This window comes from Anoplophora glabripennis, unplaced genomic scaffold, assembly GCF_000390285.2.
Source record: "Anoplophora glabripennis isolate ALB-LARVAE unplaced genomic scaffold, Agla_2.0 scaffold2505, whole genome shotgun sequence".
Taxonomy (NCBI): domain Eukaryota; kingdom Metazoa; phylum Arthropoda; class Insecta; order Coleoptera; family Cerambycidae; genus Anoplophora; species Anoplophora glabripennis.
The window spans coordinates 1-12,893 of NW_019418578.1; the positions used below are offsets into that span (position 1 = coordinate 1).

The 12,893-nt window shown below is 31.3% G+C and overlaps 1 protein-coding gene across 1 annotated transcript; it reads right to left on the reverse strand.

Annotated features, from left to right (window-relative positions):
- Window positions 1-9,225: 9,225 nt before the first annotated feature.
- On the reverse strand, window positions 9,226-12,361 carry LOC108916759. The gene is made up of 4 exons (XM_018723054.2): window positions 12,266-12,361; window positions 11,945-12,037; window positions 11,701-11,878; window positions 9,226-9,317 (listed from the first exon to the last, which is right to left on the reverse strand). Exons 1-4 carry the CDS (start codon window positions 12,340-12,342, stop codon window positions 9,261-9,263), a joined length of 405 nt encoding a protein of 134 aa, XP_018578570.1. The 5' UTR covers window positions 12,343-12,361; the 3' UTR covers window positions 9,226-9,260.
- Between the last annotated feature and the right edge of the window lie 532 nt (window positions 12,362-12,893).

The following is a 12,893-nucleotide window of genomic DNA, read 5'->3' on the forward strand; positions in this document are numbered from 1 at the left end:
GACTGTTGTTGAATATTTAGCTGCATTCATTACAAGATCGTTGTTAAAACACAGTAAATGTTATACTTGTCCCGTGCTTTTGACTAACGAAACAAGTAATTCTGCTATTCTCAACAAAAAAAAAAACAGGTGGTTTAGTCAAACCATCTGCTGATATTGTTTTGATTTGCAAAATTTTAGATTATATTACAAATCTAAGAAGCATATTTTATGAACCGTACAAGAAATGTTTGAGTTTCATATGACAGAACATTTTTCATTAAAAACACAGAGCACTGTTAATTCACGAAATTACAAAAATGTTTTTGAGAATAACAATAAATCACTACGAAAACCAAAAAAGACAGTCAACGAAAAAAGTCAGGAGAGTTTTTACAAAATTAATTTTATTTAGAAATAAATTTGTAATTACGGTGCCATTTCAAAGTTATGTAGAAACGTATATTATAGCCTGTAAAAATTAATTCCTAAGCAAAATTCACTTTTATTCAACTGAAATCTTATAAGTACATTGTGTATTTCATTTTGTTCATTGTATTTACAAATTGAAGTTTTAATAAAGACAATAAAAAAATATATATTTGAAATTGCTCTGGTCGTTGAGTTAAAACCATCTATTTTATAGATTGCACTATGAATTTCTCTAGGCGATTTTCTCAAGATATTTTTTTCTTTAATAAAACGAACTTTTCAATGTTGCTGCTAAAAAAAATACGACCACTAAAAAGGTGGAGGTAGCTGGATAAAACTTAGCACCCAGTATATCGATTTGACTAAAGCTTTAAGAAATAATATGCAATAATAGTTCAAATAAATATGCCAAATTTTAACACGAACGGCAAAAGGGTTTATGAAGTTATTAATTAAATTAGTTTTATTTTTGACAACTTTGAAGGCTTGTAACTCAAAAACCGAAACTCTTTTTTCGTAGATCGTATTTATTTATCGTCATAAATATGCAGTCAAACGTCGTTAAAATTTACGGACACCCTATATAGTTAAGATAAATTGAGATAGACACTGGTATGGATAAATTTAGTTAAAAAAGGAAAAAATATATACATAAGCTTATTCAACTAAAATCTTTATTACAACAGAACAGTTTGGTGTACATTTACTTCAAGGGAGTTTTCTACCATTTAAAAAATATAAATACTACTAAGTATTTAACTTATTAATAAATTCCCCACACTAATTACTAGAGCCAATGCAAAGGAGTCCAGTAACAATTCCCAACCTGCAGCAATTAAATAAACATAATAGGTAATTATTTATAACAATATCATAAATAGGTGTACATTTGATTATCGTTATGAAAGAATACTGCATTATGAAGGCTGGAAATGTAAAATAGACAGTGGCGGCTTGTGACTTTTTGAGATGGGTGTGCAAAATATTTTTTCTCATGTAACTTAATATCATATAGGAATAAATGCACTTTAAGTTAGTCTATTTACTTTTAAAAGTGTAACAAAGTTAATTCGCTGGGTTAATGCAGAAGTATGCTAAGTCCATTTTTAGTGAAAATGAGGTTTTCACGCCTATGTCCAGTTCAAATGTTATAAAATTTGCTGCAGAAATATCGTATCTCTATATTTAACCTTGAGTCTAAAATTAGCTGCAATCAAACTAGCTTATGTTCAACCAACTGAAATATTTCAATGCAGAAGAATTTTATGTGAACATACATTACTTTATCATTTTAACGCTGGACATAGACTAGTACTGCTCTGTTAAGTGATCGTCGTAGAAACGTTTATTATCCTGTTAGCTAAAAAAATGTATAAAAGCAGAACCTGTAAAATTTTTAAAAGGGCTGTTAATCAACCAGCAGCTTCTAGTGCTCCTAATACTGTAGCCGGTAAGTAAAATTATCATATTTTTACCTAGAATCGAATATTTTACGTATCGTTCTGTTTTGTGAGGTTATGGTTTTAATGTGTCTAGGGTTTTCTTGGGAACCGTAAAATTATTCAGTATGTAAGGGAAGGTATAAAATGCCTGTGATTTCTTTATGTACTTAAAAAGCCAAAAATAATATCATGTAAAACAGCCTATGTTCATTTGATTCGGACATATGATACTACAGCACGAAAAATGGCACGAATTATTTTTTCCTTATAAGGCTAGATGCCTGGGTTTTATTTTTTCTGTGTTCTATTTCTCGCTATTCAATAGGTGTAACTTAACTTGAAAACCTTTTATAGCCCCAGACATCTAAAATATCATAGTTATTACAAAATTAAATAATTAAAATTCATACCAATAACAATAATTTTTTTTGGTTGCTGTAGCAAGATTTTATTAAGTTTTTGTATTTTTCAAGGCGCTGTTGAAGACCCAAGGGATGACGAAGACATCATGTCTCTTAGTAGTATAATTAATAAAGACGTTCTTGCAGAGTTTACACAACTTGAAGGACTTCCACACATAGCTCAAGGTGACTAAATATAGCAGTTACTGCAATATAAAAAATTAATTAAAATCTTACTCATTTTTTTTTTGGATGCAGCATGATTTTATTTGGTATTCGTATTTTTCTCCTAGGTGATGTTAACAACCTAATCTCAATGCAAAACGAAAACAGCATGCCTCTTAGCAGCATAACTGATAATGGCCTGCTTGGAGACTTTCAACAGCTTGAAGCCATTCGACAAATACCTCAAGGTGCTTAAATATAGCAGTTATATTACCATGTTAAATATATTTTTTTGCTGCTACACGATTTTTCTTTGTTTTTGTATTTTGTAGGTGATGTTGAAAACCAAATTCCGATGCATCATGAAAATATCAAGCCTCTTAGCATAGCTGATACAAATAACCTTACAGACTTTAAACAACTTGAGAGAATTCTACAAACACCTCAAGGTGCTTAAATATTTTTATATTGATGAAGCAGAAGGTAAATATTGGTTTTTATTTTTTCCAGGTGACTCCCTTCAAAATTACACCGTAACCATTGATCAGTCTGAGGTTGACGACATTCCAAAGATTTCTAGTCAAAACGATTCCATTGCCCATAATGCAACCAGTGACCAAGAGGAATCACTTTCCGAACCAGATCCTTATGAAACAGACAGTGGTTCAGATTATGTACCACAGCAAGAAGAATATGAAAATTTTGAAGAACGCGACCGTAATGAAACGACAAAGAAGAGAAGAACTCGTAAACGATTAAGAAATGAAGGTGAATGGAGAAGAAATAAAATCAAGGGGCTCAGAAATAGTGGAAAAAAATATAAAAATTGGAAAAACAATATTGTGTCTGCTCGAAAAATGAAAGGTCCATGTACCTGCATTTTAAAGTGTTCAACTAAATTTAGTGAAGAAAATAGAAAGATAGTGTTTGATCAATATTGGGGCTTAGGCAACATAGACAGACAAAGGGATTTTATTTCGAAGCACGTCAAATTTTTCCCAAAATCGAGATGTCGGCTAAGGGCTGATAAAAATGAAGAAATTGCCGTAAATAGTAGAAGAAACTATACCTACATTTATAACTTGCCGCATTTAAACGGCACAGAAGAGGTCCGGGTATGCAGAACCTTTTTTCTTAATACATTAGATATAAGTTCTCAAGTAGTCAAAACGGTTGCTCAAAAATGTATAGAAAATGTAACTATCCTTGCCGATAAACGCGGTAAAGTTAAAAAAAATAGTCAATTGCCTGAAGAGGTTAAAGAATCCGTACGTCAACATATAAGTTCCTTTGTGCCCGTGGAAAGTCATTACTGCCGTAAGGATAGCAACCGGTTGTTACTACCACCTACTTTAAATGTAGCAAAAATGTATAATCTTTACAAAGAGTTTTGTGAAAGTAGCAACATCTCACACATTGCAAGTTCTGCAGTATACCGGCAAATATTTACCTGTGAATTTAACATATCGTTTCTGGTACCAAAAAAAGACCAGTGTGATGTTTGTAACAGATATGAACATTCTTCAGCTGATCAAAAAACCGAACTACAAGATGAGTATAACTTCCATATTAAGACTAAGGATTTAGCCCGAGAATATAAAAATAAAGACAAAGAAAAGGGAAAAAGTGACAAGGAGTTCTGTGTAGCTGTATTTGACCTCGAACAAATATTGCCTGTACCAAAATCAGAAGTGGGTCTTGCCTATTACAAATTGAAGTTATCCACATACAACTTTACTATTTTTAATTTGGCTTCAAAAGAATGTAGTTGTTATATGTGGCATGAGGGAATCGCTAGAAGAGGTGCATCAGAAATAGGAAGCTGTCTTATATTATTTATAGATGAGCAAGTTAAAAAAGGCATAAAGGAATTTTCCTTTTATTCCGATAATTGCTCTGGACAAAACCGGAATAAATACCTCTACAGTTTGTATAATTATTTAACAAACATACCATTAAAATTCGTCATAGTTATTTAGAAAAAGGCCATACCCAGAACGAAGGCGATTCCGTACATAGCCTGATAGAACGCGCCTCCAAAAATATTCCAATATATTTACCGGACCAATGGTATACCTTGGTTCGTACTGCCAAAAGAAATAATCCTCAGTATAAGGTTCGGGAAATGGCAAAAGAGTTTATATTCGATTTAAAAGACTTGCAACTACACACTTCTATAAACTGGGATAAGGACACTAATAACGAAAAAGTAAAATGGCAGAAAATTAAAATTATAGAGACGAACCCGCAGTATCCGGACACAATATTGTTCAAGTATGAGTATGAAGCTACAGAATACAATAGAATAAATTTGCTACAGAAAGGAAGAAAGACAATGCAGAAGAAAAACGATTACTTAATGAAACCCTTATATCAAACTTTAGTTCCGATCAAGAAAAAAAAGTACGAACACCTTCTTTTTCTTTGCAACAAACTGGTTATACCTTCTCAATACCACGACTTTTTTCAAGGACTACCTTACAGTGAAAATGTAAGGGATGAGGAATATTCAGATAATGAATAATAATAATTATTTTTCACCATTCCAGTTTTACCATAAGGATTTTGATTTTTTTTTAAAGTTTTTGTATTTTTTTGGTTGGTTCATCTTACATTGTTTTCAGTGAACATTTTATGTTCCAGGAAAAATAGTTCTGTTCCTAATAAATAACGTTACATAAATTTTGTGGCCCCCTTATTTCACCTACAATAGTAATTGTAACATAGGCTTGATTACGCATAGTTTTAGTTTTGTTCTCGATTTCTAAGTATGGACATAGGCAATGCTTGTTACAAAATCAAAGTATCCTAAGTCACTTAAAATGGACATATGATACCATTTTCAATACAAAAGTATGCTATGTCCCATATTTTTTTATTTTTATAAAAATTAAGTATAGTAATATTAAGAGAATATTCTACACTACAAATATAATAGAGTAACGGTTTTTAAAAATTTTAATATTAAACTTTCGCAAGTTATTCAGTTTTTTTCTTCTCCTGTAAAAAGTACTAAATGTGACATATCATACTTCTGCATTAACCCAGCGAATTATGAAAATAGTTAATATAAATATACCGGCAAATTATTATATTACCTACATAATTATTCCAAAAGTATAATAGTTCAGCAAGAAGAAACGAGAATGTCATCAGAGCGACTTCTTGCCGGGATTAAGGTATAGAAGGACATAAAAAATAATATAATTATCTAAACAAAGAATAAAATTCTCTATCAGTTTTATAGCAGTAGCAGTTACTGAAATTACTAACAATAAAGTATAATAAATAACCATATCAATAAGGCACTTTACGATGTCTATTTTTGTCCACGACTTTATTATGTTTTAAAATAATCTCACAAAATACGGAATCAATAGTTTGAATGTTTTGTTTTCCTAATAATTTAAATTTTAATGATGAATATGTATGCTCCTCCGGTTTTTTTTAAGGATTCATTAATATGTTTCAGATCTGAATATCCTAGATAATTTCACGGAGTTTTGCTTTTTTCATTAAACAGGAAGCAATTTCAACAACATAATTGGTTTTTCGTTTCAGTACCTGTTAATCACTCATATTTATTGTACCAATTTTTACTAAATGATCTGTTGCTTCCGCAATTGTTTTTTATTTATTAAATTTTTCATGTCGGGCGTAGGTTTTAATTGTGAAATAAACAATTTATTAACGAACGTTAACATACAAAATTGTTTATCTAATCTAATAAAAATTAATAATATCACCATTGCTACCCACAATTTGAAAATTTTACTTGCTATTTTGTTTTGCACCAAATTATTAAACAATATAAACTTACCTAAACCACTACTACTAATCCTAACCTATAACCAAGTCATAAGGGACAAGGAATAATAAAACAAACAAACCACAAATTAGGTACACGTAAGTACCCGAGGAATATACGAGTGACCTTCGGCTTCACTTGTAGGTTTATTTTATGTATACATACTCAAATGATAATTTATTAAAAATCTGATTGAAATTCAAAAAATGTATTAAATAGAAACTAAAGTTTTTTTTATAATATAACAGTTTATTATTTGGAAAAAAATAGATATTGGATTTAGAAGTACTAAAAATAATTTACTTCAATTTATTATTTACAAACTCGAATAATAATATAATAATAATATCTCTACTCATTCTAACTATTAGAATTAGCCCAGAAGTCGGAGACTTGTGCTGGAGAGGAGGCGGCATATTATTATTAAACAGGCCGCATTTACGCCCAGGAACAACTTATGTTGGTAGGCCCTAACAACCATTCAGTGCAGGAATGAGGGAAACCTGGAAAACCTCATTAATTAGGGGGGTGGTCAAATGCCAACCGGTGTCAATCTCACATTGACACAAGCCAACATTCTCCCACCCTCCCATACCTGCACAGAGGGTGCCAATCCTCCGTACAAGCATAGCTAACCTACGGTCTACCGGCCGCGGGATTTGAAACCCGGGCAGATAGCACACATCGATTTAAGTACTGACGCCTTAAACCGTGCGGCTATCGACCGCTTTATCTATTAAAACATTGAAAATTTCTCTGCCATCACTCTTAATTCAGTTTAACAGTAATGAGTTAAAAAAAACCTTAACAATTATAATTATCATTATCAAAGAACATTGAACATATCATTATAGATATTTATATTTTAAGTCGATTTACAAATTATTATAAAAAGGTTTATTATTTCGTTTACTAAGATTTGTTTTCTGGAATACTTTTGCAGGGAAAAATTGGTCTAAATGTTTAAAAATTCATTTAAAGAACAAAATTACTCCAAATAGATATACATGGGTATATTTCCATCGCCTGCCGGGGAAAAGTATTAACATAGACAACACTCGATGGGCATATGCAGGTTGCCCGGCTTGGGCCAAATATTGTGAATTAGTGAACGACTTACGTTTCCAATTACTCTCTAGTCGTAGGTACGTATAAGAAGGCAAGGGACGGCATTGGTTAGTTCAGCGGCCACGGGCTAGCCCGAATGTTATGTTGGTTGCTGCTGAGATCACGATTATTATAAATTTTAAAATTTGGTAGTGGAAGTAGTTTCAAAGGAGGTAACGCATTTTAGATTTAATTTTATAAGAATAAGGTCAAATCATTTTTGTATATGTATACACATTTTTTTTTTATTCTGACATTTTCAGAGTGGGTACAGAAAATTGAACTATTATTTCACTCATGTTAAAACTACAACCTACACAGAAATCAACTGAAACAATAATACTTGGTAACTATTTTTACATTTATTCCTAATTCCATCACTTGTCTTAAGGATTGTATCCACTATTTGATTTGCGTAGTAGATTTTGTAAAGGTCATCTATGCATGAATTATTCTGCATTTTTGCATTTTGTCGACAAAGTACTTGATACTCTTGTAGAATACTGAATGACAATACAAATATTTGCCTTTCAAGGCACATTTGATGATATTTTAACGTAATATTCATTAAAATGTAAGTAATCCGCAAATATCTGAGAAAATTGAAACTGTAACCCCTACAATGCCTCTATCGGTGAAAAGAGAATTTGATTTTCTATAATATGATGCAGAAAAATACAGGGTGTTCCATTTAAATTTAAAAAGTTTTGTCGGTTTAAAGTTTTCAAAATGTAACGTGAAAAATGAGACACGTAGTATAATTTTCTTCAGGTAATTTTGATAGCGGAAACTAGTGCATCTTATGTTCTTTGTGTATTCTGAAAAGTAAGTGAAAGCTCCCAGAACGAAGAGAGATATGAGGAATTTTCGAAACATTTGCACCTGTCAAAATTTTTATAAAATGTCGATTATCTCGAAAACGGTTAGATTTAGGTACAGGCAAGCTTTAACATTTTTGATTTATTTTTAATTTATCTTGTCGATAATGTAATAATATATAGGGGGTGTTCCATTTAAAATAACGAAGTTGACAGCTACTTCCGGTATAACCGGAACTGCTACATTGATGGCATTATTTTCATTGAAGAGAGCATATCTGATAATCCCCGTACATAAAATTTCAGAGTCATATTGTCTTTGGTTCGTCTGAAACGTGTAATAGGCCACTTATCCTGAAGAACCCTGTATAACTGGTTGTTTTTAAAGCTTTTATGGCCCATGTTGATATTTAAAATACAACAAATTTTCAGGTTGTTGGTTTATGTACCTGATCGCCGGCACTTACAGACTTACATTACACTTCCTTAGTCTTAACTAGGAACCTGTGACCTGTCCTTATCATTCTCGGGCTAGGATCTGTGGAGACGGACCTGCTATCAAAACCCCTAGGATTGCCCTGATATTCATTTCGTTTTTTTTTTGGGTCAAACATTGCTATGGGCAGAACCTGTTCCTCACATAATGAGATGTTGGGTAGTAGCCTCTGTAACTGGTCAATGCTTTAAAATGTTTCGTCATTTTTCACTGTCAGCATCTTCAGAGGTGTTTTTTCCAAAAGCTTTGCCCTGACTGCTAGTTAAAGTTAAGGAAGTACATGGTAAGCATGTAACTGGCAGCAACCAGAACCATAGACCGTAGCACTTTATATAATTAAATTTTTCATTTGCTATTTTCACAACTTCTATGTAGCGTTCTTTACCATTAACGTTATCAATAGATTTTTTTATTTTCATCTCATCCATGACTAAATTGCATAATACTGGTTTGTTTCCATTGTTTTTTTTCTCTTCGTTAAGTTTTTTTTTTGTAACAGCATTTAATGATTCTTCGTTGATACCAGATGTACATTCAACATTTCTATACCATTTTGCTATCGTAATTGGATCGCCTTTGGAGAATAGAAGTGCAGTGTGGAAGCAAATTTTCTTAAGAGAAGAGAATGATTCGTTTCCAAATTTCAGAAGCATGTGCTGGAACCGATTCCTACAATGATTGAAAAATATTATTAATTTATGACAAAATTACATTTTCAATAGTAGTTATATATGAATTTATTAAAAATGGGAGTGTTGTAAATATTTAAAACACCAAAATTTGGTTTGTCAATATTATTCATCGTAGATTATTTTATTCGCATAATTTGTTTTCGTTTTTAGTATGGTACCAACTAGGTGATTATTACAAGCATTAAAAGTTATATTAGTTTTAGTATGTTGATACAAGTGAGAAACAGTTGATCGTATGCGAGTGTGAGGTTTCGCTTCGCTTGGGCGACAATCACACGAGTGCAAAATCAATTTTCGCACACGTATTGAACGTCATTTTTCGATACAGAATGCGATTGATCGCACACAGAGCATGCGTAAATCGTTTGTTACACACACTGTATCGAACATTTTTATTATTATTGTAAGGTAGTATTAGAGATCAGTGAATAAAAAAAAGTGAACAATTTAGTCCAAAGTTAAATTTACAAGAGGTGTAAATTGTTTGTTGTCTTGTCGGTCTTCGACATTTATTATCTACTCGGTGTTAAGTAGATTATTATCGTAAACATAAATCCAATAAACAATTAACTCTACACGCTTATACATAACAAATTAAGTGTATAGACCATGTTTATGAAGCTGTATAAAAAAATGTATACAAAATAATATAGTATAAACTATGAATTATAAAAATCATATAAAAAAATGAAACATTGATGACATTTCATTATTACTAAGTCACTTGCAATAAATAGACATTGATCACTCACAATCAAAAGATAGAATTCTTAATTTTCAATGCAGGATAAAAATATTTATTTGGTTTTAGAAAGTTGACGTGTATACAATAATACACTGTCATAAAATATGATTTATTATCTTGAAACCATCTAAGTATTTTATACAACTGAAATCTTTATAAACAATGTGCAATTCATCGTAGTCACTAGTCATACAATGAGTTAAAGGTAAGTATCTTGTATACATATTTTTCATATCCCATATGCTCACTTAATATAAAATATGTTTCTTACGACGATTTAGCCTATACGTAGTATTTTTCATACAAGCATACTGTTACAATAAGAATATACATACAAAGTGTCCCGAAATTATTGCAACAAAATTGGTCACAGATTCTTAAGACAAATTTAGGGGACCCATATTTTTTATTTTTGCTAAGTGGCCCCCTTTTTCGGAGTTACAGCCCCCTGAAATCCGCCCCTAAGAATAATCTTTTTTTTATATCTGGGAACCCTGTTGTACGAGAATCACGTTTATGACATATGGAATCTGATAGTGCTACGCTTTTTGGCAAAAAAACCCCTTAAGACACTTTTTTGTGGGCTCCCTTGTCTTTGGAACCAAAAAAATTTGGTCGCTAATTTGAATTTTTTAAAAATTATTAGTTAGCTAGAAAGCCATTGAATTTAGAAACTTTTTTGTCTTGATATTTTTTTCGTAAAACGCAATGTTTTTGAGAGAAATGTCAAAATGTGGTCGAATGCATATCATGATTCGCCATTTTTCTCAAGAACATTGGTTTTACAAAAAAAATATCTAGACACAAAATGGCTAAATTCAATGGCTTTCTAACTAAAAAATTTTTTAAAAATTCAAATTTTCGACAAAATTATTTTGGTTCCAAAGATAAGAAGGCCCACGAAAAAGTGTCTTAAGGGAGTTTCTTGCCAAAAAGTGTAGCATTATCAGATTCCACGTCATAAAACTCCTGTGTACCAAATTTAGTGATTTTCGTACAACAGGATTCTGAGATATAAAAAAACTTCTTAGGGGCAGATTTCAGGGGGCTGTAACTCCAAAAGAGGGGTACTTGACAAAAAGAAAAAATATCGGTGCCTAAATTTGTCTTAAGAATCTATGACCAAATTTTGTTGCATTAATTTCGGGCTACCCTGTATTTCATACAATGATCATACATCTCCAAACTGTCATAAAAAATCTCATACTTAATTATTAGTCACTTCATTGGTTTACCGTAACAATAATAATTCATACAATATGATGACCATACATATCTTTTACTGAATTCCACTTCCACTCATTACATTCAAATTAAAATAAAATCGTTTTTCTAACATTTTCTATATAAACAGTAGATACAAAAATTTAAGTATGTATACATACATTGTTAATGATTTTTCCTGTACATTCACTATTGATCAAAATTGTAAAAGATCTCGATGAATATATAGTATATACTTAATTTCAACCTATTCGCATTTATTAACATTCATACTTACTTCAAGAAGTTTTGAAACCTTGTCCTTCAAATACTTATGATTTTTCATATGAGAAGTTAAACATTTCACATCAGTAACTCTCTTCTTGTAGCAATACACCCTCGTACGTCTTACCTGCAACTTTCGCTTTAGAGCAATAACTTCATTTTGTCTATTAAGGAGGATTCTTCTTATCATTGGTAGATTCTCCATTGTAAATGGTATTGAATCCATATCAATATTTGATAGCGACTTTTTGTGCATACTGCTAGATCTTATCGTGGTAACCTTAGAGCTGGTAACTTCACTGATACTGAAAGAATACACATACATTACATAAAAAACACACTTGTTTCACAGTATATGTATACGTGTATACCTGCTATCGTTACTCTCCTGTACATTGGGATCAATCAAACTTAACTCTACGTCATCTGACACAGGTGCTTCTTTGCTACTGGACACTTGGACACTAAAAAAGGTTTCTGTTCGAGGTAAAAAATTATAATAATTTGTATATATTGTGTAGAAAATTTCTATTATATGTTCATTTGACCAACAACATATTTTAATTATTTATGTCTTCAAAACAATTTTATTATATTGATGGTAAATTTCGTTTTGTTCCCTTTCAAAAGGTCTCCAAAATGCCGTTGTAAATGCATTATACATTTTTCAAGTTACTTATACTCGTACTTACATATAAAAGCTCAGATCAAGACCATCCGGATCATCTCGTTGTACTTTACAGTTAGGTAAGCAAAATTTTTTCGGCATTTTGCATTGACAAATTAAAAAAGGGGAATTGATATAGTAAATGAAATGTTTTGCTACTTAGTTTGGTTAGATATTCGTGAACACAGATCAAGAATTCTTGGATCTGTGGATTCTGTATTGCCCCACATTAATTCAAATTAATCTGGGGTATTGCCAATATGCCAATCAGGGGTTATAATTTTCTAAATAGACCAACAATAATAGATTAATGGAATCCATGGCAAAAAAACGAAAGAATTCGCCATAGTGTCAAATCTACAAAACATATAAATACAGTCAAATCTGTGTATCCCTTTAAATTTAAAGAAAATTATTAATGAAACCAATGTTAAGGGCCCCATATTCTTTAAATAGTGTTTTCCGCAAAGACAAATAATTTCAAATATTTAATAACTGAATAATCTAAAGCTTATCAAATAACAGGAATGTTATGTCATACCACCTGAATATTTTCAAAGACGCCGCAGTAAAACGAATAAACAGGTGCAAAAAACGATCAAACCATCAAGGTTTTAGGTACTGAAATCTACGAAAATACTAACTTTTTTTTA

What these genes read in the sequence shown, in the direction of transcription:
- LOC108916759 (XM_018723054.2), bottom strand. Translation starts at nt 12,342, where the DNA reads ATGCCGAAAAAATTTTGCTTACCTAACTGTAAAGTACAACGAGATGAT. An exon ending in CTTGATCTGAGCTTTTATAT is followed by an intron (nt 12,038 to 12,265) that starts GTAAGTACGAGT and finishes AACCTTTTTTAG; the next exon opens with TGTCCAAGTGTCCAGTAGCA. An exon ending in CAGGAGAGTAACGATAGCAG is followed by an intron (nt 11,879 to 11,944) that starts GTATACACGTAT and finishes GTATTCTTTCAG; the next exon opens with TATCAGTGAAGTTACCAGCT.